This window comes from Tenrec ecaudatus, chromosome 5, assembly GCF_050624435.1.
Source record: "Tenrec ecaudatus isolate mTenEca1 chromosome 5, mTenEca1.hap1, whole genome shotgun sequence".
NCBI classification, from domain to species: Eukaryota; Metazoa; Chordata; class Mammalia; order Afrosoricida; family Tenrecidae; genus Tenrec; species Tenrec ecaudatus.
The window spans coordinates 149204213-149231985 of NC_134534.1; the positions used below are offsets into that span (position 1 = coordinate 149204213).

Here is a 27773-nt window from a genome sequence, read left to right on the forward strand (position 1 = left end):
TCAGAACCCCCTGGGGGCATATCAGTAGGAGTCAAAATGGACTCCAAGGCAGGGAGTTTGGTTTTGTTTTAAAAGAGGTCTTGTACAACAGATTACCCCACACTATGTATCTTTTGTCGACTTGATAAAAGAATGAAGGGGTGGAGTCTAGCCTGTCAATCAGGTCACAGCCTGATGATCCCTCCTTGTGGGCGTGGCTTTCTCATGAGGATTCTGGGAACTTTCCTCTCTTGATTCTGCCATCAGAAGAGTTGGGCCTCTCTCTCTCTCTCTCTCTCTCTCTCCTCTCTCTTTCTCTCTGCTTCACATTCCTGTTGACAAGCTACATGGAGCCACGCTGTTGGCAGCCAGAGCCTGGAGATGCTTCCACTGCCACTGGATCCACAAGGTTTTCCACCCGCCAGCCTGTGATCTTCCTGCATTCTGCATCATTGCATGTGCTGTGTAAGTCTAACGAGGAATTTATGGACTAGTATCAGACATATGGGCTAATATTAGACTTATGGACTTGATCTGAACTGGGCTGGGATGTTTTCTTAATATACAATTACTCTTTGATATAAAATTCTTACACACACATGAGTGTCTCTGAATTTGTTTCTTTAGTCAACCTGGACTAGCACAACAGCTTTGAATATTTTCTCCATTTATCATGATGTGAAAGGTTGGTTTATTGTGCCAACCTGGTCAATAAGAACATGTGGGATTAATAGGGTCACAGTTTGATTGGAGGGCAAAGAGATAAATGTCTCAGGAAGCCCTGCCTCTCTCTCTTGCTCTCTGGTGATCAGACCAGTGTGCTACTGCCTTAGCTAATTCTCTGCCTCAACTTGCAAGCTACACTACCTGTGGGACACCCACCTGTGGATCATGTCGCTAAGCTTCAGTTTCCTTCGAGACCTGCTTTGCCATGCTGCTTGTGTGTACATCTCTTGAGCTTGGAACTGCTGGATCCTGTCAACTGGCTGACTGTTGGTGACCTGCCCTGCTGTTTGCTGCCTCTAGCTGGACTGCCTGCATTGCTCTGCGGAAGACTCAGCTGTCTGCTTCTTTGACCTTCAACCAAGCAGCCCTGGAAATTGAAGGATTTCCAGTCTGTCTGTCTGTCTGTCTGTCTATCTATCTATCTATCTCTCTATCTATCTCCATAGGTGTCCTGGTTTTGTTTCTCTAGAGAACCCTAACACACATGGTGTTACCTACTGGTCCAGTTATGAGGATTTTGGTCTTCTTGCCATTGAGTTGTAATACATACTGAAGGCTACAATCCTTGATCTTCATCAGCAAGCGTTTCAAGTCCTCCTCAATTTTAGCAAGCAAAGTTGTGTCATCTGCACGTCACACAGGTACCCACACAGCCTGCTGCTTCCCTGTGGTCACAGATCCTCAGATGAGAGGCTGGAGATGCCAGGCAAAGTGTCCTTGTAAGAAACCCCCAAAATGTGCCTGCTGTTTCCCCCAGGCCTGAGACCCACTTTTCCAAACACCCTTCTAGCCACAGCTCCTGAGCAAGAAATCACTCAGTTGAGTCAGGTAGCATGCAAGAAACTTTAAGCTGGTTTATTTCCAAAATGCAGAGGGCTGGGAAGAGAAACACTGAAAACCTGTCTTCCCCTGGACATATCTCCCCTCTGAGATGGTGGGTAATTTGGGTCTGGAAGGCACTGGCCCAGGGCTACCGCACAGAGAATTGTTTTTTGTCTATTTTTCTGACACTCTCTTGTATCCCTGGCTTGGGGGTTGCCAGCTGCACTGGCCTCTAGCCACAGGATGGTTGGGTTGCAGCAAGCCCTGGGCCACTTCAGTCAATGTAGTAAACCTTGTGGGCATCATAATAGGCTGGGGTCACATAGTTCATATTTCTAATGGGCCACCAGTGGTTGGGATGGTAGATGGCCGGGTAGGCAGAGGGCTGTTGGTGCACGTGGCTGAAGAGTGCCTGGCTCCGGTCGGTGGCCACAGTGGGCAGGTACAGCCTCAGCTTGTCCAGGAGATGGCCCGGCCAGAAGTTGTTGGGGTGGGTGAGCTGCTGGACACCAGGCCTCTTTGCCTTCAGCTTCCTGCAAAAGATGCAGGAAAGGACATCATGGCTGATGGACCAGGCCCAGGGCACTTTCTCAGGAGAGCAAACTGATGGTGACTGCAGTGGAAATTTAGCCCTGTACTAAGCACTTTGGTATATCGGCCCTCGCAACAGTTCTGTAAGGTGGGCTCTGATATCGGGTCTACTTAGAATGGTTGCAGGGAGGAACTCGGGCTGGAAGAGGTGAAGTCACTTCCCCAGAGTGAGTAAGTGGGGAGCACAGGGCTGGATTCCAGCTGGCTGCCTTGGGGTAACCATGAAACTTACCATTTTAACCATTCTTGAGTGCATGATTCAGTAATAGTAAGAGCATTCACCTTCAGATCTTCTTCCAAATCCCAAACAAGAACTCTGTGCTCATTAGACAATTGCTCCCCACTACCCCCTCTCCTGGGCTTTGTGAATTTTCCTACTCCGGATACCTCGTGTAAGTGGAACCATACAAAATTTGTCTCTTTGTGACTGGCTTATTTCACTCAGCATGATGCCATCAATGTTAAAGCCCGATCTGTCTCTTTTCTGGAGGCACCTCAAGGTGGTGGTGAGAATACACGCGGCTTCCAATCCCTAGTCTGCCGCTTAACAGAGGTGGGGCACTGAGCGGATGGTTCGCCTTCCTGGGCCTCGGCCTCCTCTCCTGGGAAATGGGTAGGCTCGAGTAACGTAGGGCCGAGGAAACACCTGCGTAGTGCCAGCACAGTCCCCACCCAGCCTGTGTGTCAGTTTACTGTCTCTGTTCCTGGCATGGAGCCCCAGAAAGGAGCTTCTAAAACAGGGTACATGTACCCACAGGGATATGCCAGTGATAAACAGAACCCACTTTTCTGGATTTTGCACGAAGATGTCAAGGGGAGAGAAACCCTACTTTTTCTATGCAAGTGAGCACAGCTTTATCGCAGAGTAGAAGGCAAAGTGTACATGGGTTTTTAAAACCGGATGGGAGACTTGCTGAGGACTTTGTCCTTGTGGTTGCTTGGAGCTGCTCTGCCAATTGGGAGCAGCTCATGCCCAGTGTTCTCTGTTGCCAGAGGGAAAGGGTTTGAGACTCAACACTTGTCCCAGCCTGGGGAAGTACGTATACATGTACCCATTTGACAGCCAAGAAAACTGAAGCCTGCAGAGAGCAGCCTGCCCCGGGTCACAGCGAGGCACTGGACGAACTCAGCATCAAATCCAGCTTTCTTGACTCCTGATCTGAGATCTCTGACTAGGTAGAGTCTTCATGGGGTGGCTGTGAATTTTGTGCCCTGGGATCCAGTTAGCAGCTTCCCGCAGGGGTCAGCGTGGGACGTGCCCATCTCAGGTCCCTCCTACAAGGCTAGCTCAGCTCTCCAAACGGCCCTCCCACCTTCCTGAGTTAGACTGTTACTACCAAACCAAGCTCACTGCTGCCATCAAGCCATGTCGGGCAGCGACCCTGTAGGGCAGGGTAGACCGTCCCCGTTCTGGGAGTGGAAAGCCCTGCCTTTCTCCCACGTGGTTGCTACAGACCTGGTGAACTCCTCAAACTCCTTAAAGCGTAGTTTCTTGGTTTTCTTTGGCATTTTCCTAGAGAAGAAGAGAGAGCCATTTTGTTAGGGGAGCGGAAAGCCAGGCTGCTGGGGAGCAAGGCAGGGTTGGCATAGCTCGACCATGGGTCAGTGGCATGCACAGCCGTCAAGGGTGGTCCGGACCCAGGTGCCATCACCCGGCTTGCCTGGTTACCTTGGTCAAGTCTCAGCACTCTTCGGAACCTACATATCCTCATCCCCCAGAACTAGGACACCCGGGGCAGCCAGGGGAGATGCTCAATAAATAATCACTGCTACATCAGGATCTCCTGGGCCCTCCGATTCCCACTTCTACTGCCAGAAGACCAGACTGGTGAAACTTGCCAGTGAAACCTTGAGCCCTGAGCCCATCACAGTACTCTTTAAAGCCGAGCCTGGGGCTGCCTCAGGATCAGCCCCAACCCAATCTAAGGAGGCACGATGACCATGATGTCTAATCCAGCCTTAGCCCATGGCTTCTTCTTTTGTAGCTGTGGCCTAAGGCTGGCACACAGTGGCCTTGGGAGGACAAAGCAGGACAAGGCTTCCCAGACCATAATCCTGATGGCAACAGACTCCCCATCATTCTCCCACAGAGCAGCAGTGGGAGAGGTGGGTGTTTTCAAACCACCAGCTGTGTGGTTAGCAGCTGAGCGCTTTCGGTACTACCTTCCATGGTGCCTCTGCGTCCACAGGGTCACCGAGCCGGAATGAACTTGGTGGCAACCCAAAGGTTCAGGGAACTTCTTCCAGGTTCCTACCTACTCCCTGGGCCCAGGGTGCCACCTACCCTAGGACAGGGCGGTGGTCACAAAGTGATCAGAAAGGGCCCTGCAGGCCACCCAGCCTGGGTTGCTTTCAGCTCTTTGCAGCCAGAGGTGTCAACAGGCCCTCCCTGGAGGCCCAGCCCCACTCCTGTGCCTGAGCACTTTCTGACCAGAGCAGGGTACCGTAATAACAAGAGCAGCAGCCATAGCCATGGCTAAGTGCCAGCTGCCAGCCTCTGTGCTAAGGAGTTGATGTCTATTTTCTCACCTAATCCTCATTTACAGATGAAAATGCTGAGGCTCAGAGAATAAAGTAACGTGTTCATTGAATGCCTGCTTAATCTTCTACTTTGTTGTGCCATCTGGGCACACCACCCCCATGGGCAGCTGGTGCCAGGCCCAGCCCTAGCCCCAGGCATTTGGTCAGTCACCTGCTCCCTCACCCTCGCTGGACCCAATCCTCGGTCGGATGCTATCATGTGCTCCGATCACTCTGCAGCCACCCACCAACGCTGGCTCCTAACTATAGCTCCCACCTTTGGTGCGCCGGCAGAGTGGACCGGGTTGAACTGAGTCGAGGACTGTGGGAAACTAACACGGAGGGAAACATGACGAGGACAGTATTCCCTAACTTACTACAGAGGGAGTCTGGAAAGCTGGGATTCCACAGTAGACAAGCCTCCTAAGTTAGAGATAAAGTCCAAGTATATTATCCTGCTTTAACATCATCCCCACAGAGTTGTCCCTCAACAGCTCTGCTGCCTTAAAGTGCGCACACGGCGGATTCCATGTCCCTGTAGAAGCAGACATTGTCCTTTTGCTCTCTTCCCGCCGTGACACCCAACCCCCCCTTAGACCTCCCCCCAATGCAGGTATTAGGTTCCCTCACCTGTGAGCTCAGGGACCTTACTGTAGTACCACCCACCTTGTAACAATGGAACTACTGAATATGCATGTCGTCAGGTTACCTATAAATGTCCCAAGATAGTTAAGGCTCCCTCTCACTTCTCCCAGTTCCATGTGGACCATCAAGAGGAGCTGAGGGGAGCACACTACCATAACATGTGTCTGACTCCTTTATTCTACTCTCTCCCCTGTCTTTCTTATCCTCTATGAATTTACTATCATTTTATATAGTATCGCTGTACATTTGCGCCTTCTAGCCCTTTGGTTGTTGAAGGCTGGTTTCCTCTGACAGAGGACAGTCACCTGGGCAGAGGTCTTTTCTTTTCCTAGGGGCTGCAAATCTTTCTCTTCCCAGAGAAGGTGTGTTCAGGCAACAGGACCACAGGGCAGGGCATGGCAGGGCTATCTCCCACCCCTTCCGTCAGCAGGGTATCTAACACAGGGGCCACGATTGGAGACAGGGCACCCTCCATTTTCCCTTTTCATCTTTGCCCTAAGTCCCAGAGGTTGTCTAGCTAGTGGTTAGGAGGTTAGTGGCCAGGAACCGAGTCGTGGAGGCCAGGACTACAAGAAAGCTGCCCAGGGTAGGCTGACCCAGGAGGGGGGTTGAGGAGGAGGCTGGTGTGCCAGGTGAGGATCCTTCCCTTGTATATAGCATGAGCCCCTGAATGAGTCGGGAGCTAAGCCCTGTGTGGGGGTGGGAGGCAGGTGATGGGGGGTGGGGGGGTAGGGCTCTGAGACTCAGCTTGTCCATTTTGGCCATGTGAGTCCTCTGGGACTTGAGCAGAGTCTGGCTCTGAGTGAAGAACTTGAAGTCAGAGTAGTAGCCTCCTGGCTGCCGGATTGGGCGCACTTGGTCATTCAGGAAAATGATCTTGTCTCCCGGGTACAGCAAGGCTGTCGGCAGTGAGAGAACACAGCAGCCATTAGCCCCTGCCCACCCCCCCTCTCCCCTCCCAGAGCACAAGCCTCTGCGGTCAACCCATCGCCCTTGACTCAACTCTGACCCACAGTTACCCCATGCATGTCAGAGTAGAACTGTGGGCCAGAAGGCTTTTCCTGTTTCACTTGATTTCTGTTGTTGCTTTTGGGACTAGAATCCAGAGAATCGTTCACTGGTCCAACAGTTTTCCACGTGTACAAATCAGTGACCTGGATTGTGCTCTTCGAGAAAGCAGCCCTGCTCAGCTGCATTTTCTGAACTGCCCTCCCGTATTAGCATCAACTCCAGGACTCATGTCAGGTTGCTCCTATACAAAATGTGCTTTAAGGTGCATAATGCTAAGGCAGATGTTCTTTATTAAATATATTTTAAAAACACAGCAAGTTATCCCTTCTGCCGAGCCTTCCTCTTGGGCTCAACTTCAGGGCTCCCTCCCAAGATTCAATGTCCCTGTGCCTTCCTGCTCAACATGATATCTCAGTTCACCCAGGTTCAGGGTTCAGTATCCAGACCCCCTAAGACTTCAGCCAGACCCCCAGACCTCCCAGCCTTGACTTCTAATGATCCCATGTTCCTCCCTCCTCCAGGTCCCAGCCCCAAGGCTCTCACCTTTCGTGAGGATGTCCTCGGTCAGCGGGAGGCCGTAGGACTCACAGAGTTTCCAGCACTTCAGGTAGGACAGAAAGTTGTCCCTGCGGAACTTGTTGATCATGTCCGCGGTGTCGCCCTGGACCGTGGACGGGAGGCAGTTCTCATCAAAATGCTTGTTCCCGCTCCGCACCAGGCGGCAGCACTCCGAGTACTGGATGGAGGCCACGGAGATCTGCCAGGAGACACGGGGGAGGCACCCGCTTCACCTCTCCTTTCCGCCTGGCTGGAAGGCTGCGCTAAGCCACGCCTTCTTTGCCCACAAGCCCCGGGAGAGCAATAGTCAGGAGTACCAAGTGGGGCCCGCGCTCAGGCTCTAAGGTCAGAGACCCAGGAGAAGGTGATGCATGCCTAAGAGCTCTGAAGCAGCAGTGCCCTTGACCCAGCAGAGCATGTCGGAGACGGGGAGAGACCTGGTGACGATAGCTACCTTTGCTTTCTTCTTTTTAAAAGGAAAAACATCTCTGGTGTCTTATTGAAGCATCTGGTACCAGAGCCAGCAAAGTAGGGCCCATAGCCAAATCTAGCCTACCACCTGTTTTGGTAAATAAACTTTTATGGGAACACGGCCACATTCATTGGTCTCTGTCTACAAGGACACCCACCATTAACTCATCATGCCCAGAGCCTCAAATGCTTCCCGTCTGGCCTTTTACACGGAAGGTTTGCCGCCCCCTGCTGTAACATTTTGGGTTTTCTTGCCATGCAGCCTGACACTTCATATCATTTCTGTTGATCCGTATATTCATATTTGCTAGAGACCAGGGACCTACCCTACCTTGTGTAGCCGCTTCCTCTCTCGGTACCGCTTGCCCACATCCTCCATTTCCTCGAGGCTCAAGGGCCGAGCTTCTTTCTCCAAACTGGGCTTAGGCACAGTCAGCAGGTCCATCTTGTCCGACTGCAGGCTCAAGCTTCCCTTCTGCCTCATGGGCAGGCTGTGCTGGGAGGTGCTCCTGCTGGATGACCCTCGGAGACCTTGTGTAGCAACAGAAGGAGAAGAGAAGGAAGGTAGGGGGGGGTTCAGGGTGTGGGTGCCATGCAACCTGGCTTAGCCAAGCCTTTGGGCACCATTGGTCAAGCAGGGCTGGGCTTTCCCGCCAGTTAACCTTCTTGCAAGCCCAGTCAGCGTCTCCCTTCTTTCTCCCCACACCTACCACAGCCTCCCTGACCCAGGCCACCTGGGCTCACCTGCTGTCATGTGCATCCCCTCCGATCCTGTTGCCAATAGAGGGCAATACAGAGCAGAGAACCTGGGTGGGTGCCCTGCTTCAACTTCTCTAATGCTTCCTGGTCCTCAGACCAACCCCACAGTTCGTTCCTCCCACCTGACCCTCTCTCCTGACCTCGCTCTCTGAGCCCTCCCCAGTCATCCCAACTCCCTCTGTCCTCAGAGACCTCCCCACCTTGGGACCTCCTCCATTGCCCTCCATGTGCCCAGGATGCACTTCACCCAGGCTATCCCAGAACTGCCTGCCCCGACTCCAGTGTCAATGCCACCACCCACTTCTGAGATACCTTCCCTGGCATGTGGGGATCCAATTCTGGCCCTGCCACCTTCTGGCTTTGAGATTATGGGCAACTGTCTCAACCTCTCTGGGCCTCAGCATCCTCCCTGGAGATATGTGAAGAATAACCCGATCTCCAGGGCCTTGGTAAGGGTAAACAGAGGTCCTCAGCCTGCTGCTGCTGAGTCAGTTCCAGCGCTTTGTTTCCCTATAGGAACAGGGTCTCCGAAGCTGTAAATCTTTACTGAGCCAACTGCCACATTGTTCTCCTGCAGAGCAGCTAGTGGGCCCAGGGGATGAGCAGCTGAGTTCTCACCACTGCCCCCTCCAGGGTTCTTGCTGGAACGAATGCTGCCAATATATAGTGAGGTCACCCTTTGAGTCATCTGGGGGTATGGGAGGGCAAACGGATTTAATGCCATAGGCCTATGGTCACCTCTACATAGCCCTGCTGCATCCAGACCCCTGAGACTACGCCTATAGGCCGAGCCCCGAGAGCCAGGTGCTCTGGTTGACTCTGACTCCCGGTACCTCCATGTGCATCTGAGTAAAACTGTGCCCCACAGTGTTTTCAGTGGCTGATAGTCAGAGGAACATTTCCATGTCTGCCGAGGAACCCCTGGGTGGGCTGGAACCTGCAACCTCTCACTCGCAGCACAGTGAGATAACCGTTTGCATGGCCTAGCAACTCCTCAGTTCACTCCAACTATGGGTTCATGCTGGTTTCTGAGCAAGGTCTTTTCATTAACTTTTGACCAATCATACTTAGATTATCAGTAAGAAGGCCTTGGACCTACATATGAATGTAAACCTTGGAAAAGGGTTGCTGAATTTGGGTCCCTTCCCACCTATCTGGAAGACCACCCTCTGAAAAGTCCTCCTGCAAGGGCCCCTTGGAGGCTTCTTAGGTGACCTCTGGGCCTGGAAGTTCCAGAGACTCAACCATCCCCACAGTGTGCCAAAGCCGGAGCACCCTCAGCGAGGGAGTGCTGGGGAGAGAGGCCCTCTCATTCCCAAGGCGGGTGGGTACATACGCTTCCTTATGTCTGGGTGGCTTCTCCTTTGCTGAGCTATGGACCATTGCTTGTAGCTGCTGGCCAGGATATCCATTGTGATGGTGTTTAACTTTCCCAGGGAGCTGAGGTAGATTACTATGTCCTCCATATCTTGGCTACTCAAAGGCACTCCCACCTGAGGACAGAGGAGAAGCCCCCAATGGCAGGTCCCACTCCAAATGCTTTGCCAACCTGGCCCCTCCCATCCTTTTAGAATCAACCTTGACCACTCCCACCTCACCCCCATATCCCTGCTACAGAACAGGGTCCCTTCCATTCATTCCCTGCACAAACACGGTATTTTTCCACTGACCACCTTTGCTCAGGATGTTGTGTTTTGTTTTGTTTTTTTAATTGTCCCAAACTCCCCTGTCCCTCCTTCAAAGCCCAGCCAGTCTAGGTACGCAGATCTCCATCTTCCCAGAATAAACTTACTTCTTCCTCTGGGCTCCCATACCTCTTTGCCCCAATCTCAACAACATTTGCCATGCTGAATTTTGGTATTGATTTCACAGGTCTATCATCCTTGTCCATGAGGAGCACTTACTCCTTTCTTAACTGAAGGAAAACAGGGCCATACGTTATCTTTAAAGATGGTGAGCAACTTTTGAGGAGTAGAATGCTTGCCAAACGTATCAGCTGTTAAAGGAAAGAGGTTTCAAGGACATAAAACATTGTCCCCCGGTTTCTGAAATTCTGTTAGGAAGATCAGAGTGCTCCTGGCACTAATGCATCATATCTAGTTTGCTAGGACGATTAAAACCAAACCCAAACCTGTGGACTGGATTGCGACTCATAGCAACTCTGTAGGGCGGAGCAGAATGGCCCCATCCTAGGGTTTCCCCGGCTGTCCTTTACGGAAGCAGACTGCCCCTGCCTCCTGTGGACACACTGGTGGGCTCAAATCACTCACCTTTCACTCAGCAGTCAAGTGCTCAGCTAGGACTCCTTGCCATTCTAGACCCTTGTTTACTCTTCCTTCATCCTTCCTCTGCCTTTTGTTGAGCTCATGGGTAACACACCATTACATGCTCAGCTGCTCACCAAGAGGTTGGAGGTTTAATTCCACCCAGCGGTGCCTTGAAAGAGAGGCCTGGTGACCTGCGTCTGAGAAGCCAGCCATTGCAGGCCCTGTGCAGCACCGCTCTGCCCCAATACACACGAGGCTTCATGAGATGAGTCTATCCAATGACAACTGTTTGTATTTTTTAAGTCTTTTTGTTGTTTAGAGTTTTTGAAATGTTCAGATAATTACATCATAAAGCAGCAGGGGGGGGAACTGCTGATAGGTTTAAAACAATCAAAGATGCAACAGTCTGCTCTTAAGGATTCAAAATAAATAAGAACTTAATACAGAAATGAGCCAGCATTTCCCAAAGTGGGTGATAACACCCCCTGGGAGGTACTGGAATGATTGGGGGCAGGGGACTGCAAAAGTAGACACTTACCTTTTATCCTGGAATTTTAGTTGCCAGGGAGGCCCTGAGTAATTTTTGTCTGTCTGTTTTTTGGAAAGGGAGCTGTAGGCCAAATACATTTGGAAACCCTTTAGCAATGGAAAACGTTTGTACTATAGTCTTGATCCAGGACAGAGTGTAGTCATCTGCTTTTGCAGCCCTCAGGATTGTTCCATGCCTGCCAAGAGGCTCAAGAGTTGTGTGAAAGTGTTAAATTGACAAGGGGTGGTCTGTGGTAGTCAGCTAATCTGGTGTCAATTTAAGGATTAAGAGTGTAGGGGTGGAATCTAGGCTGTCAATTTGGAGATAGCCAATGAGACTTCTGTGGGCATGGCCTCCTGGGAATTCTGGGAAATTTGGTACTTCCTCCTTAGAGGCGGAAGACACCTCTCTCTCCGCTACTCCCTGGGAGACACTGTAGAAGACAAGTCACATGGACACGACCAGACTTTGGAAGCCAGAGAAGCCAGCACTGAAATGTTTCCAATGACACTGGATCCAAAGACTTTCTACCCACTGGCCTGTGATCTTCTGCATTCAGTGTCATTGCATGTGCTTCATGAGTCTGAAGAGGACTTATAGATTGATATAGGGAATATGGGCTAATATCAGACTTACGGACTTGAACTGGACTGGGCTGAGCTGTTTTCTCAATGTTCATTTGCTCTTGTATATAAATCCCTTTCTTATACACATATGTGTGTGAAAAAAAAAAAAAAAAAAGAGTACAGGTTGGTCCTCCCCCTCCGCCCCAGTAAGGGCACTTACTGTGTTCAGAGCCGTAATGAACTCCTCCCGGGTGATATTTTGGTTATCACTGTGGTTCAACTTGTTGAACATCTCCAGGATCTTGATCTTGCGGTGTTGCAGGTAGGAGTACATGACCGACAGGGCATCGGGTTTGGGCAAGTGGAGCAGGGGTATCAGTTTGCGCCAAGCTCGGAAGGATTTCCTCTGAAAGAGCCAGAGAGAGTGGAGAGTTCAGGGAAGGCAGGGTGATGGCGTACAGCTCCCAGAGCCAGAGAGCAACAGGAGAGAGACTGAGCAGACAGTGAGATGGAGATGGAGCACAAAGAGCTTTGGAATCAGGTTGGGCAATACTGTTCTCTGAAATGAGAGGTTTAGATAGCATGAGAACTAGAATTTCATTCTTAACTACATCTTTCCTGTCAGATGAATGTGAAACCAAAGTTGCCCAATGCAAAGAGGTCTGGAGGCAACACCAGAATAGTAGGCTGAGGTTTTGCAGCTGGTGGGCAAGGTGGTCCTTGTGTCCTGGAGAAGGCCCGGGTCAAAACTAGAACCTAAGGATTTAATAACAATTACAATCAAGAATATGGAGATCACAATAACGTCTATACTCAAACAAAACTCACTGCCCCAGAGTCAATTCCGACTCACAGCAAGGACACAGTGGTGATCAAAACTCTAGTGGCTCTAGTGCATGTGACTACAATGGCCATAACTCTGGGGACTCTGGATAGGGACAGGGATATGTAGGCTACCCACCTCTTCTCCGTCCGTTAGTCGTATTGCAATGGCTTATATGTTGCTGCGATGCTGGAAGCTATGGACCTGTATTTCAAAGACCAGCAGGGCCACCTGTGGTCAACAGGCTTCAGCAGAATTTCTAGACTATGAACAGATGAGGAAGAAGGAAGAGGCTGTACACCTTTGAGGAATTAGCTACGGAGAACCTTATGAGGAGCACCAGAACCTTGTCTGATGACGGTGCCAGAAGAGGAGGCCCTCCGGTTGGAAGGCACTCAGAGTAAGACTGGGAAAGAGTTGTCTCCCAGCCAAACGAAAAGAGTTCCAGCAAAAGACGACAGCATAGACAGCAGTGATTCTTCCATCTTCAGCAGCGAAGTAGTGAAGTAAGCAGATTGGAAAAACATCTGGATGTTCACCATCATTGAACATGTTCACTATGGCAATTGAACAACACTCTGCTGAAGAACTACTGCATAATTGAAGAAATAAGTGTGGTTTAAAAATTCCTGGAGACAAACAGAATGAAGACACAACACACCAAACCTTCGGAACACCGCAACAGTAGTGCTCAGAGGCAGCTTTCAGCACTAAGTGCGTACATCAAAAGAGAAGAAGAAAAGCAACAAACTTAACCCGCAGTCACCAGAAGAAACAAGTAAGTGAATCAGTTAACAGAATAGCAATAGAAAAAACCAAGAAGTTAGTTCCTTGAAAGGATTAACGAAAGTGACCAATTACCGGCAAGCTTAACAAAAGAGAAGATGAAAAATTAATCAGAAACAAAACAGGCAACATTACAATAGGACTAACTGAAATTTAAAAAAGATAATAACAATATTATAAAAGGCTGTACTGCAACAAATTTGGAAACATAGAATGAGCAAATTTCTAGAAACACACTACCTACCCGAATCAACAGAGTGATGTCGATAACCTCAATAGTCTTATCAATAGAAATATACGTGTTGTTAGGTGCCATTGCGTCGGCTCTGACCCCTAGCGACCCCAACACAACAGGACGAAATCCTGCTCAGTCCCGCACCATCCCCACAACGGTTCCTCTGCCTGAGCCCATTGTGCAGCCACGAGTCAGTCCATCTCAGAGAGGACCTTTCTCTTTTCCACAGCATCTCCACTTGACCAAACAGGATGTCCTTCTCCAGGGGCTGGTCTCTCCTGACAACATGTCCAAAATAGGTCAGATGAAATCTTGCCATCCTTGCCTTTCAGGAGGACGCTGGCCTGACTTCTTCCAGTACAGACCTGTTTGTCCTTTGAGCAGTCCATGGTCCTGTCAATATTCTTCTCCAGCAGCATATTTCAAATGCATCGTAATAGACCAAGGTCATTAAAAACCTCTCAACTGCTTGCCCTTAATTCAAGTCCCAATCTAAGAACAATTAATCTTATGGCTTGGCCCTACTCAATGCTCACCCTTATGAAGAGATCACAGAAGGTATGTTGCTATAGCAAAGTGTGGTGAAGAAACCAGATGGTACCTGGCTATTACAAAGAATAGCATCTGGAGTCTTTAAAGGCTTGCCTTCAAACAAGCAGCCATCTACATGAGGGATCATCTAAAGCCATATGGAAGAAGCACTCCAGCCTGTGTTATTTAAGCCTTGTAAACAATAAAACCTGAATCTAAAGGAGGGAATGTTATCAGAACTTAAATTCTGAACACTGAGTTTGCAGAAGACTATGGATGACAGTGGAAGGTCGGAATCCATTTGCAGGGTCCCCAAATGGATTAAACCGCTTGTGAATTCCCTCTGGCCATAGTTCAGCAACGTGAATGGCCTTGCTGTCAGACAGAGAGCATTATAAAGCCAATTATGGCAGATGGAATTAGGTTAAAATGTAATACCTTAACATCTGAGCTCCCTTTGACCAATTTAAACGTTGTTTCACACTAAGGGCGTGCAACAGAGCAGCAAGGGGAGCAAAGCAGTGAAGTCCCCAGGAATACCAAAACTAGACTTTGGGGCCAGGGCATGGCACCCCATTAGACTCAAGCAGAAAATATTCCTAAAGGTCAACAAACTATAGACTTTTCTTTTTTTGTTTTCTTTTGTTTTGCTCTGCTTATTTTTGTGCTTATTATTGTCTCTGCATGTCTATCTAGATAAGATAGGTGGGATAAACAATCCGGAGGAGAAAACAACTGAGGCCTTGATATCAGCTCAGTTTTTTCCCTCCTCTAGTTCTTTAATGCGTCTTCTCCCCTCCCCCTATCATGACCCCAATACTACCTTACAAATCCACCTACACCAGAGCATATACACTGGTACAGATAAGAGCTCGAAACACAGGGAATCCAGGACAGATAAACCTCTCAGGACCAATAATGAGAGTAGAGATACCAGGAGGGGAAGTGGATGGTAGGGGGGAAATGGGGAACAAATTACAATGATCTACATACAACCCCCTCCCAGGGGGATAGATAACAGAAAAGTAGGTGAAGGGAGACAGCAGTTGGTGTACGACATGAAAAAAATATATATATATTTATAAATTATAAAGGGTTCCTGAGGGAGATAGAGTGGAGGAAGGGGGAATGAGCTGATACCAAGGGCTCAAGTAGAAAGAAAATGTTTTGAAAATGATGATGGCAACATATGTAAAAATGTGCTTGACACGATGGATGGATGTATTGTGGTAAGTGCTGTATGAGACCCCAGTAAAATGATTTATTTGTTTTTTAAAGTTGTTTCAGTTTTTAATATTTTCTGCTTTCTTTTTGATTGAGGCTTTTCTCTGTTTTGTCATTGCTCTTGGGTTTTTTGTTGTTTGTGTTTTGTATGATTTTCTGTAAATGAAATCCAGGATAGGAAAGTCTATAAAGCCAGTAACTGGATTACTTACCACCGAGGGGTACGGCAGGGAAGGTTGGAGGAACATGGGGAGCTAACAGTGAGTACAAAAAGAACATGTTCTGAAAGTGATTGTGGTGACGGTTGCTCAGCTCTTCTTAATAGGACGGAATGATTGAATTCTATGATATGTGAATTTTCTTAAAAATCCCAACCAAAAAAGTCCAGGGCTAGACAGCTTCCCCAAGAAATTCTACCAAGCATTCAGAGAAGAGGTCACACCAGTTCTACACACACTATTCCTGAATGTAGAAATGGATGGAAAACACCTGAACTCATTTTACCAAAACAAACTTGATATCAAAACAAGGCAAAGACATGATCAGAATAGAAAATTACAGACCAATTTCACTTATAACATATATGTAAAAAGCCTAGCCAATAGAATCCCACAAAATATTTTAAAATAATACATCACGATTGAGTGGGATTTATACCAGGTATGCAAGGATGGTTCAATATTAGGGGAAAAAAACAATCAATATAATCCATCCTACACATAAAACAAAAGGAGCTATGTGATTTTATCAATTGATGCATACAAGGCATTTAACAAAATCCATTTGGAATAAAAAACAGTTAACAACAGTAGAAATAGGAGGGAAATTCCTGAACATAATCAAGGCCATGTAAGCAAAATAAATAGCTAGCATCTTGCTCAATGGGAAGGAACCGAGAGCATTCCTCTACATACAGAACCAGATGGCGATGCCCTTTATCACCAGTCTTAGTTAACATAATGCTGGAAACCAGAGTTATTAGACAACAAGAGAAATGAAGGCATCCAAATTGGCAAGGAAGTAAAAATCTATTTGCAGATGATCTGATTCCATATGTAGAAATCTATTTGCAGATTATCTGATTCCATATGCAGAAAAGCCCAAAGACTACACAAGAACGTTTCTGGAAATAATGAAAAGATTCAACAATGTGGCAGTTTACAAATCAGTATAAAAATATCAATAGGATTTCTGTATACTAAGGCGGAGACCTCTGAAAAGGAAATTAAGAAAACACTACCATTTGCAATAGCCACCCCAAAGACAAAATACTTAAGAATAAACCAGAAACAAAAGACATGTACAAAGAAAACTATAAAACACTGTTACAAGAAACTAAAAGACATATAAATAGAACAATGTTCCATGTTCATAGATAGGAATTTAATATTGTGAAAATATCAATACTACTTAAAGCAATTTACAAATGTAATGTAATTCCTATTCAGCTTCTAACATCATTCTCTAAGGAAATGAAAAAAATGAATCACCAATTTTATATGGAAAGATACCCAGGAGAAGCAAAGCACTACTAACAAAGAAACTCAAGAGAAATGATGTTGTATTCATCAAAAAGAGTATTTTGAGACCTTGATGTGCAATTCCATATGTGGTAGGATAATATCTATATGCCTACAAGGCAGATAGATCATCAGTTAATAAAATTATTAATAGAATTTTCAGATCAACCACTAAAGCCAGTGGTGAAGAAACTGAACATTTCTGCCAACTTCAGTCTGAAATGGAATAAAATGCAGTCAAAATGTAGTGACAATGATAATTGCTGGTGAATGGAATAAGAAAGTAGAAAACAAACAAGAAGCATCAGTAGTGGAAAGTATGGCCTTGGTGATGGAACTGAAGCTGGAGATGGCATGATGGAATTTTGAAAGACCAATGACTTCTTCATTGCAAATAAATTGTGACTATACACATGAACTTCACCAGATGGAATACACAGGAATCAAATTGACTACATCTATGGGAAGAGGTGATGGAGAAGCTCAATATCATCAGCCAAAACAAGGTCGGGAGCCAAATGTGGAACAGACCAGCAATTGCTCGTTTGTAAGCTGAAGCTGAAGCTGAAGGACATTAAAGTGAGTCCACAAGAGCCAAAGTATGACTTTGAGTCTATCCCATCTGAATTTAGAGACCATCTCAAGAACAGATTTTGATGCATTGAACACCAGTGGCCAAAGCTTAGAGGAGTTGTGGGATGAAACTGAGAACATCATATATGAAGAAAGCACAAGGTCATTAACAAGAAAGCAGGGCGGGGGCAGGGGAAGAGGAGCTGATACCAAGGGCTCAAATAGAAAGGACATGTTTCAGAAATGATGATAGCAACATATGTTCAAATGTGCTGGATACAATTGATATATTGTTATAAGAGCTGTAAGAACCCCCAATATAATGATTTATTTTAAAAATTTTTAAAGGATAAGAAAGAAAGAAAAGGCCAAAGTAAATGTCAGAAGAGACTTTGAAACTGATTTTTGAATGTAGAGCAGCTAAAATGAATGGAAGAAATGAAGTAAAATAGGTGAACAGAAGATTTCAAAAGGCCGCACGAGAAGACAAAGCAGAGTATTCTAATGAAATGTGCAAAGACCTGGAGTTTGAAAACCGAAAGGGAAGACACATGCTCAGCATATCTCAGGCTGGCTGAAAAAACTGAAACCCTTCAGGCCTCAAGTTGCAATATTGGATGTTTCAACAACTGATTGAGTGCTGGAACCACTTGCTAGTCTTATGCCAAGAAATCTTGGAAACTGCTAGCTGGCCAACCGACTGAAAGAGATCCATCTTTGTGTCTACCTCCAACAACAGAATATGGAAACTATCAAGCATTATCATTAATATCACATGCAATTAAATTTCTACTGAAGATAATTTTACAAAGGATGCAGTGCAGCAGTATATTGACAGGAAGCCGCCACAAATTCAAGCCACATTCAGAAAGGACGTGGCATGAGGAATGCCATCTGCTCACATCAGATGGATCTTGGCCAAAAGCAGAGAATATCAGAAATTTGTGTTCTTGGGTTCTGTTGACTGTGCAGACATGCGACTGTGTGGATCATAACAAACCATGGTCAGCAATGGAGAGAAGGGAAATTCCAGAACGATTGTGCTCGTGCAGAATCTGTACACAGACCAAGAGGCAGTGTATCAAACAGAACAAGGGAACACTGCAAGGCTTAAAATCGAGGAAGGGCGTGTCAGGGTTGCATCCTTTCACAGTACTCATTCAGTCTGTGTGCTGAGCGAATCACCTGAGAAGCTGGACTACACGGAGAACAACATAGCGTTGGGATTGGAGGAGGGCTCATTAATAACCTTGGATATACAGATGACACCACCTTGCTTGCTGAAAGCCAAGCAGGACTTGCGGTGCTTGCTGCTAAAGATACAATTCTGCAGCCTGCACTGTGGGTCATAACTCAGTGCAAAGAAAGCAAAAGCTTCACACAGGACCAATTGTGAACATTGTGAGAAAAGACAAAAAGAATGAAGCTGTCCGGGATGTTATGATCTTTCTTGGATCTAGACTCAGTGCTCGTGGAAACCGCAGTCAAGAAATCTAATGACACGTGGCACTGGGTGAACCTGCTGCGCCAGACCTTTTTAAAGTGTTAAAGAGCAAAGATGTCATTTTGAGGACTGAGGGGTGCCTGCCCCAAGCCATGGTGTTTTCAATTGCCTCATACGCATGTGAATGCAAGGTGATGAATCAGGAAGGCCTGAGATGAATGGATGCATTCAAGTGATGGTATTGGAGAGGACGCGACTCCCAGGAGATGGAACACATCTGTCTTGGAGGAAGAACAGCTAAAATGCTACTTAGGAAAGGTGTGCCTCAGAGAGATGTTAGCAAAAGAAGGACATCGTGCTTGGTCAAGTGAAGCTCGACAGAAAAAGAGGAAGAACTTGCATGTGATTGGTGGACACTGACTGCAAACAACAGTTGTGAGGACGACAAAGGAGTCGATACAGGGCAGGGCTGTTTTGTTCTGTTGTGCACAGGTTGCTCTGAGTGGGACAACATGCAGACTATGTTGCCCAACAGAACCCGTATGGCAAAGCATATCAACCCTCCCCCCCCCCAAAAAAAAGCCAAACAAAAACAATTTACTGCCATCAAGTCAAGTCAAGTCTGACTCATAGCAACCCTATAGGACAGGGTAGAACTGTCCCTGTGAGTTTCCGACATGGAAGTAAAATGTCTCATCATTCTCCCACCCGAGGAGCAGTTGATGATTTTGAACCGCTGACTTTGTGATAAGCAGCCCACAAAGCTACCAGGGCGCCTCAAAGCCTCTCAAGGGAATAGCAATCATCAAAACAATGACCAGCCACCCCAAAGGAGCATGTTGATCTCTCTGGCATCAGTCACGCTGGGTTAGCCATCGCCATGTTGTGAAGATGCTCAAGCAGCTATAGAAAGGCCAAGGGCATGAAATGACCATATGGCGCTAAACTCCCAGTCTTTATCTGGCACACGGGACTACTCACCTTGGTGATCCCTGTGGGAGCGAGGTAGACAACTGACTTGGCCTCCTCTTGTTCCTTGTGGATACTGTGTAGGACCTTGGCCTCTGAAGGCGTGAGGCTGGGCTTGTTGCTCAGCCACTTCTCCGTGTTGCCAAATGAATTTAGCTCCTTCTGAAGCTTCAGTCTCTGCCTCAGCCATGTGTTGGTGTCCAATGGCTCTTCTTGTCGATCCTCGACTTCCAGGGTGTAGAAGCTGGGGAGGGGCTTCGGGGGCTCCTGGGGCTGGAGTGTGGGGTTCACAGGCAGCTGCTCCTTCATGTGAGGTGCCGTGATGATCCGGCGGCGGCTTTGTGGCAGGTGGAAGTCTTCCTGCTTGAACTGCTTGAAGCAGCGGCCAATGATCCGTTCAGGATCGAAGGAGGGGACCTTTTTGGAGGGTTCATTGTCTGCTGCGACTTTAGATTTGTAGAGCCCTTGAGTGAAGAGGGTTAAAAGATGAGTCCCTTTCAAGGTGATAAGGAGCCGTAGATATCTGTGCTTTAACCCCAGCCTGGCCATCAGGGCACTTGGGTTCCCTGTCAGCTTTGCTCATTACCTCGCTAGAAGGATGACGATAATTATGGCTAATGGTTTCAAGTCCTCCCAGTGACAGGTACAATGCTGAGGGATTATATATTTTTCTTATTTAGTCTTCTTAGATTTCACTCAGACTCTACCCCAGACTCTGTTATTCCTTATTGGCAACCAGGATAAAAGTTTATTACTAAAAGATCATTTTGGGGGGCTCTTACAGCTCTTATCACAGTCCATACATCACGTGTATAAAGCATATCTGTACATATGTTGCCATCATTGTTTTCTAGACATTTACTTTCTACAGAGCCCTTGGTATCAGCTCCCTCTTTTTCCCCTTCCTCCCCTACCCGCCTTGTGACCCCATGATACATGATAAATTATTATTATTTTCACATCTTACACCGACCATTGTCTTCTCTTCCCCACGGTTTCTGTCGTTTATCCCCCTGGAGGGGCATTGATTATTGCGATCGGTTCCCCTTCCTCCCCTCCCTCTCCACCTTCCCCCTACCCATGTGGCATTGCTTCTCCTATTCCTGTTCCTAGATTCCATGTGTTGTGAGCTCTTATCTCTTATCTGTACCTGTGTACATGCTCCGGTCTGGCCAGCAATGAAAGGCAGGACTGGGGTCATGATAGTGGAGGGTGAGGAGACCTCAAGGAACCAGAGGAGTATTGTGTTTCATCGGTGCTTTACTGCACCCAGGCATCAGAAGACCCCAAACAAACAGAAGAATCTTTTAAAAATGTCATTCTGACCTTGTTTGTCCTCTGAGGCAGCGTAGCACCACGAAAGAGCCAGAATGCTTGGATCTGAGTCGTGGCTCCGTCTGCAAGACTTTGGGCAAGTCACTTAACCTCTCTGTGCCTCAATTTATTTATCTGTAAAATGGGAATAGCTGTGGTTTCTAACTTATAAGGTGGTTGAGATGGTAAGAATCCATCACATTTTTTGAACTGCATTGTGCATTCTAAATGCTCCATTGTTTTTTTTTGTGGTTTTTTTAAAAAACATTTTATTAGGGGCTCATACAACTCTTATCACAATCCATATATACATCAATTGTGTAAAGCAAATCTGTACATTCTTTGCCCTCATCATTTTCAAAGCATTTGCTCTCCACTTAAGCCCTTTGCATCAGGTCCTCTTTTTTTCCCCCTCCCTCCCCGCTCTCCTCTCCCTCATAAGCCCTTGATAATTTATAAATTATTATTTTGTCATATCTTGCCCTGTCTGACATCTCTCTTCACCTCCTTTTCTGTTGTCTTTCCCCCAGGGAGGAGACCACATGTAGATCCTTGTAATTGGTTCCTTCTTTCCAACCCACTCTCCCTCTATCCTTCCAGTATCACCCCTCACACCCCCTCGTCCTGAAGGTATCATCTGCCCTGGATTCCCTGTGCCTCCAGCTCCTATCTGCACCAGTGTACATCCTTTGCTCCATCCAGACTTGCGAGGTAGAATTTGAATCATCATAGTGGGGGTGGGTGGGAAGGAAGCATTTAGGAACTGGAGGAAAGCTGTATTCTTCATCGATGCTACATCACACCCTGACTGACTCATCTCCTCCCTGAGACCCCTCTGTGAGGGGATCTCCAGTGGCCGACAAATGGGCCTTGGATCTCCACTCTGCACTTCCCCCTTCATTCACTATGGTAAGATTTTTTTTTCCCTGATGATGCCTTATACCTGATCTCTTCGACACCTTGTGATCGCACAGGCTGGTGTGCTTCTTCCATGTGGGCTTTGTTACTTCTGAGCTAGATGGTTGCTTGTTTACCTTCAAGCCTTTAAGACCCCAGACACTATCTCTTTTGATAGCTGCACACCATCAGCTTTCTTCACCACATTTGCTTATGCACCCATTTGTCCTAGGTGATCATATCATGGAGGTGTGCACCCAGTGATATGATTTTTTGTTCTTTGATGCCTGATAACTGATCCCTTCGGAACCACAGGATCGCAAAGGCTGGTGTGTTTTTCCATGTGGGCTTTGTTGTTTCTGCTCCATTGTTAATATACCGTCTACATACCCACTCTTCACCTATTTGAAACCCTTCCATGATGTTATAAACCTCAAATTATGGCTTCAAAGGTGAGTATTAAGTCCCATGACCACCCAATCTGCCACCACCCTTTCCCTACTTATCACATACTTGTTATGCCCCAGGTGCTTTAAGCAGCTCTCTTCCTGGAACAAGCCAAGCCTCCTCCTGCCTAAAGGTTTGGCACATGCTTGTCCCTTTGCTGGGATTGCCCTCTCTTCCCCATCCATGCTCTCTCCTCCTCCTCCTCCCCTTCTTCCTCCAGCCCTCAGACCTATGGATGTCTTTCCAACTCCCCCACCACCACCACCTCACTACCATTGAGTTAATTCTGACTCATAGTGACCCTACAGGACAAGATAGAACTTCTCCTGTTGACTTCTGAAATTGTAACTCTTTATAGGAGTAGAAAACTTCATCTTTTCCCCATGGAGCCTACAGCTTATTGGTGGTTTCAAACAGCTAACCTTGCAATGAGCAGCCCAACACATAACCCACTACACTAGCATGGCTCCGATTCACAGTCTCTATTATATCTTCCTGTTATCATCATAAAGCGCAGTCTGTACTTTTCCTTCATACCACTTACCACAATGCATACCAAGTGTTGCAAACTTGTAATCTTCATGTTGACTGAAGGGTTCTGTTGTGTTTGATGATGGCATGGATTGAATGGTGTCCCCAAAATATGAACCCCTACAACAAACCACCACCACCTGTGGTTATAATCCCCACTGGTAAATAGGTTTTATTTGTTATGTTAATAAGACAGTATTAGTGTAGATGTATTTTAAGTTGGTTTCTTTGGAGATATTAAAGAGATAAAATAAGCAATCAAGAAGTAGAGATAGAGCAATGGTTCTCAACCTGTGGGTTACAGCATGACTCCTTTGGCGGTCGAATGACCCTTTCACAGGGGTCCCCTGGTTCATCACAGTAGCAAAATGACAGTTATGAAGTAGCAACAAAAATAATTTTATGGTGGGGGGTCACCACCACATGAGGAGCTGTATTAAAAGGTCACAGCATTCGGAAGGTTGAGAGCCACTGAGCTAGAGGATGAGAGATTCCACATCACATGGAAATTGTCAAGGAAATGTGAGAAAGAAGCCAAAAAGACACAGGGCCTTCCCTACATCAGATAGATAAAGAGTCTTCCCTTAGAGCCAGCGACCTTGCCTTTGGACTTCTAGTCTCCTATCCTGGGAGATAATAAATGGCTGATGGTCAAAGCCACCCATTTATAGTGTTTCTGTTGTAGGAGCGCTAGAGAACAGAACATGTTTCCGTTTGCACTGCTTTCGGCTAGAGCATTACTCTCCAGCATGTGTAGGCAGCACAGTTCCTTAAGGCGGACACCGGAGTTTGAGATTCTTGGTGCAATTACTTGCTTGATGCTTATTTCCCCCAATCGACTGTGCCCCCACCTCCACCCCCACCCCCACCTTGAGGAGCAGCAGCTGATCTCTCTGGCTTATTGCTGGCGCTCCGGTGTCCCCAGGTGCTGCGCGTAGCAGGAGCACATTACAAAGCTGGTGACTGGAGGAATACATAACGGACAGGCCTGTGAAGCCAGCGGTATGGTTCTACCCGTGCTGTACTGGTCTCCACTCCCTTAAGACCACGAGGAACTCGAGAGTGCCTGGGCACCACCGTCAACTGCTCTGGAAAGGATTGCAGTACAATTCCCGGATAGAATGGGAGAAAACTGTGGAATAAAACTCAAAATCACAAAAACAAAACAAAACCTGCCAAACAGGCTTACTGCTTGGAAAGAATCTGGTGGAGCTCCCAAGACCGGCCCACAGTCACCCTTCAGACCTAGAAGTAAAGTCAACAGCATGGCTCAAAGTTCAGCCAAATAATAGACAGGTCTATAAGGGGAACTAAGGAGACGTGAACACCTTAGGATAATCTATCATTTGTGATCAAAAGAGCATGATTTACCCAAGGACAAAAATCAGAAGGGTCAGGAAAGAAGGAGGTATGAAAACAGGAAGCACAAGAAATATAGGATAAGAAGATATGTTGGTACCAAGGGCTCAAGTAGAAATAGAGTGTTTTGGAAATGTTGATGGCAACATATGTACAAGTGTGCTTAATACAATTGAATGATGGATTGTTATAAGATTTGTAAGAGTTCCTCCATAAAATGATTAATATTAATAATATTAATAACAATAATATTAATAATAATTATTATTAATTAATAATAATAATATTAGGACAATAAATAGGACAAGAGATGTTACGTTGTTAGACTTATAATCAATGAGATGAAACAAAATGTGTATGAATGGTTAAATGGAAAACTGATCTGCTCTATAATCCTTCACCCAATTCACAATAAAAATTAAAAAAAAACATGAGCAAAAGTGAGCACTTCTTAATTACCCATTCATTTTTTCTTTGAGAACAGATAGGGGTGTGGCTGAGAATTTAGCGATTCATCAAATCTACATATACTGAGAAGCACCTAATGCTTGGCTCTGTGCCATGTGTGGGCTCAACTAAGCCCAGCTGCGTGACAGTGGTGCACTGCTATGAACCAAGGGAAAGAGATAAAAGAGAATATGTAATCAGAGGGGTCAAGACTTGCTCCTAGGGGAGAAACTTAGGAGGTCATCATAGAGGAGATGACAATTGATGTGTGCCTTAAAGATTGAGTCAGGTTTTTAGAAAACTACTCTAAAAACTAAACAAGATTCACATAAATAGGAAGCTATTTGTGCTCATGGATTGGAAGCCTTAATATTGTGAAAATATCATTACTCCCCAAAGTGATCTATAAATACAATGCAATCTTACTCTAAATCCCAACATTTTTTGCCCAAATGGAAAAACTATTCACCATAAGGAAAAAGGTAAGGAAAATAGCTGCAAATAATGAAAATATTGAAGTACAAAGTAGAAAGCCTCACACTCTCTGATCTCAAAACATCCTGCACAGCTCTAGTAATCTAGATGGCCTGACTCAGTGATAGAAGCATAGATCTGTGGGACAGAACAGAGAACCCAGAAAGAAATCTATCCATCTATGGACCCTGATGGCCAATGTGGGATCAAAGTCCATTTAATGGGGGGCAAAAAAAAGTCTCGCAAGATTACGGGGCAGTTCTACTCTATCACCTAGGTTTCTCTGTGGTAGAATCAACTCAGTGACCCTGCCAACAGCTGCAGAGTTGGATGCACATTTTACGTGAAAGAGGAGGTCAGTGGGAACCTAGGTTAGTGCCAATACCAATGACAAGTTCCATGCCTCAGCCAGAGAGTCTTTTAAAGATGTAATATCAGATCATGCTGCTCTCTCTTTTCAAACTTTCAATGGCTTCTCATTGCAACAACCAGGGAAGGAAGGAGCCCTGGTGGTGCAGTGGTTAAGTGCTCAGCTGCTCAGCAATTCAAATCCCACAGCAGCTCCATGGGAGGAAGACAAGGCCGTCTGCTTCTATAAAGGTCATAGTCCTGCAGACTCCAAGGGACAGTTCTACTCTGTCCTACAGGGTCTCGGTGAGTTGGAATCAACTCAACGGCAGCAGGGTCATGAAAGCCAAATGTTAAGGCTTTCGACTCCTAACTGAAAAACTGGATGTTTGAGTTCAATCAGCGGTGCCTCGGAAGAAAACTGCTTCTGAAAATAAAAAAATCAGACGTTGAAAACTTTATGAGCACAGATCTACCCTGACACGCACGAGGCCACCGTGAGTTGGAGCCAATTCCTTGGAAATTGGTACTAGGGCTTATGAAGCTGTACTCCCCCATCTTCCTCCTCTACTTCCTCCCTAGGCTCCAGCACTAGCCTCCTTGCTCTTCCTTAGCCTCTCCCGGCTGTTCCAGACTCTGTTTCCACCAGCTTCCTCCCATCACATCATTCTCAGCCCAAATGTCATTCTCTTCAGAGAACACTCCTTGCTATCCCTCTCTAACAACAACCTCTTCCTGGCGCCTGCTGTCTGGTTATCTTTGGGGCTCTGTATCCACTGGTAGGTGAGAGGGCTCTTAATAAGTGAGGCCATTGTCATTTAGTTATGCACAGGGTTATGTAGCTGTCCACCGATTCCACTCCACATTTGCCGACATCTACCAACCCAACCAGAACAATTATGCGAAGGCCTGGGCAGTGTTTTGTTCTGTTGTTGCTATGGGTTGCTATGAGGCAGAGCCAACTTGACAACACCTCACCACCACCATCTCCTCCACCACCTCCGCCGCCGTCGCCACCGCCACCGCCAGCGCCACCAATCTATCCAGTCCTGCCACTCCCCATGGAGTACTGAATAATACTTTAATATTCTTTCCTCTCTCCAGGCTTACAAGACCTTTTAGAGTAACCTTCCGACCTCTCCACCCCCATCTCCAGATATCCGCAAACCAGGAATTTCCTGAAGACACTGTTTCTGGGCCCCTGTGCATGCTGTGCCCTCGTCTGGAATGCCTTTGCGCCCCACTTTGGCTTGGAGAAGTGATTCTCACTGCTTTCCGCTTCCAGGAGCTTGGATGAATTGTTCCTTCCATCTCCTGCTCCCGGCTGACCTTCACCCCTTCTTATTCTGAAATCCGTTTTCCCCTCTCCTCTTCACCTCGGAGGCTGTAGTGCTTTGCAAACTCCTCGATCCGCCGCGGGAAGTCGTCAGAAGATTGAGAATCCAAGTTCTCCATGCCTCCTCTCCAGAACTTAGCACACGAATGCCCCGCTTGACCCTTAGGGCAACACACTGGTTCCACGCCTCCCGTGCGGGCGCGGGCATTTCAGCCATGAGCACGACCTGCCTATCTTCGCTCCGCACACGCACCCCACCCACCCGCTCAGCCAGAGGGGGCGGCACAATAGGGCAGTGACATCTCTGCTCCGTGACTTGCCCTCGGCCCTGAGGGCTTGCTGGGGAGAGGTTTCCCGGCAGCTTACCGAGCAGCGACAGGAACAGCGTCTTGCACGTTTTCAAGGAATGGTCCATGGTGGCGACGCTGGGAGCCAGTGCGCGAGCGTCTGCTGCAACTATGCAGTGTACCTTCTGGTGTGTGTGTGTTTGCGTGGGTCCTGTGCAGGCGTACTGGAAAACCTCAGCCCTGCGGCCTAGGACCATCTAACATTTCAGTTGACATGACAACGGGGACTCGAACGTGGTGATTGGCCGAGCGCTGCGAATGGGGGGCGGAGCCGAGGACGGGCTTGTGCCAGTGTATTGGGTTTCCTTAGTACCCTCTGCGTGGGAGATACCAGGAAGAGATCCTATCTGTGCTTGGAGACGGGGGTGGGGGGGCGGGGGGGCGGGGCGGTTCTTCCTCTGGTCCAGTAGCCCTCGAATGTGGAGTCATAAACCCTTATTTTTTAAAAAATCTCAAACAGCAGGGTCTTCGACAGGTCTGCACATCACATTACTATCGTGTTCTCATCCAATTAAGCCCCGTGTCCTTCAGAGGATTATGGAGAACCCAAGTGACTGGTGATCAATCAGAAGACGGTGTTAGGGTCTGAAATGATAGAACCTGTATTCGAGTTTAAATTCTGAGCACCTGGGTTTGCAAAAGGCAATGGACGCAGTCACAGCCAACAATTCATTTGCAGGATCCCCAAATAGATTGTCTCCTTTGAATTCTTTTGGATCTTTAA

The 27773-nt window shown here is 47.1% G+C and overlaps 1 protein-coding gene across 1 annotated transcript; it reads right to left on the bottom strand.

Annotated features, from left to right (window-relative positions):
- Positions 1-1616: 1616 nt before the first annotated feature.
- On the bottom strand, positions 1617-27117 carry EFCAB12 (EF-hand calcium binding domain 12). Its single transcript, XM_075550890.1, has 9 exons — positions 27069-27117; positions 19550-20013; positions 11665-11850; positions 9419-9575; positions 7655-7854; positions 6838-7051; positions 6032-6182; positions 3575-3631; positions 1617-2060 (listed from the first exon to the last, which is right to left on the bottom strand). Exons 1-9 carry the CDS (start codon positions 27115-27117, stop codon positions 1802-1804), a joined length of 1737 nt encoding a protein of 578 aa, XP_075407005.1. The 3' UTR covers positions 1617-1801.
- Positions 27118-27773: the final 656 nt, after the last annotated feature.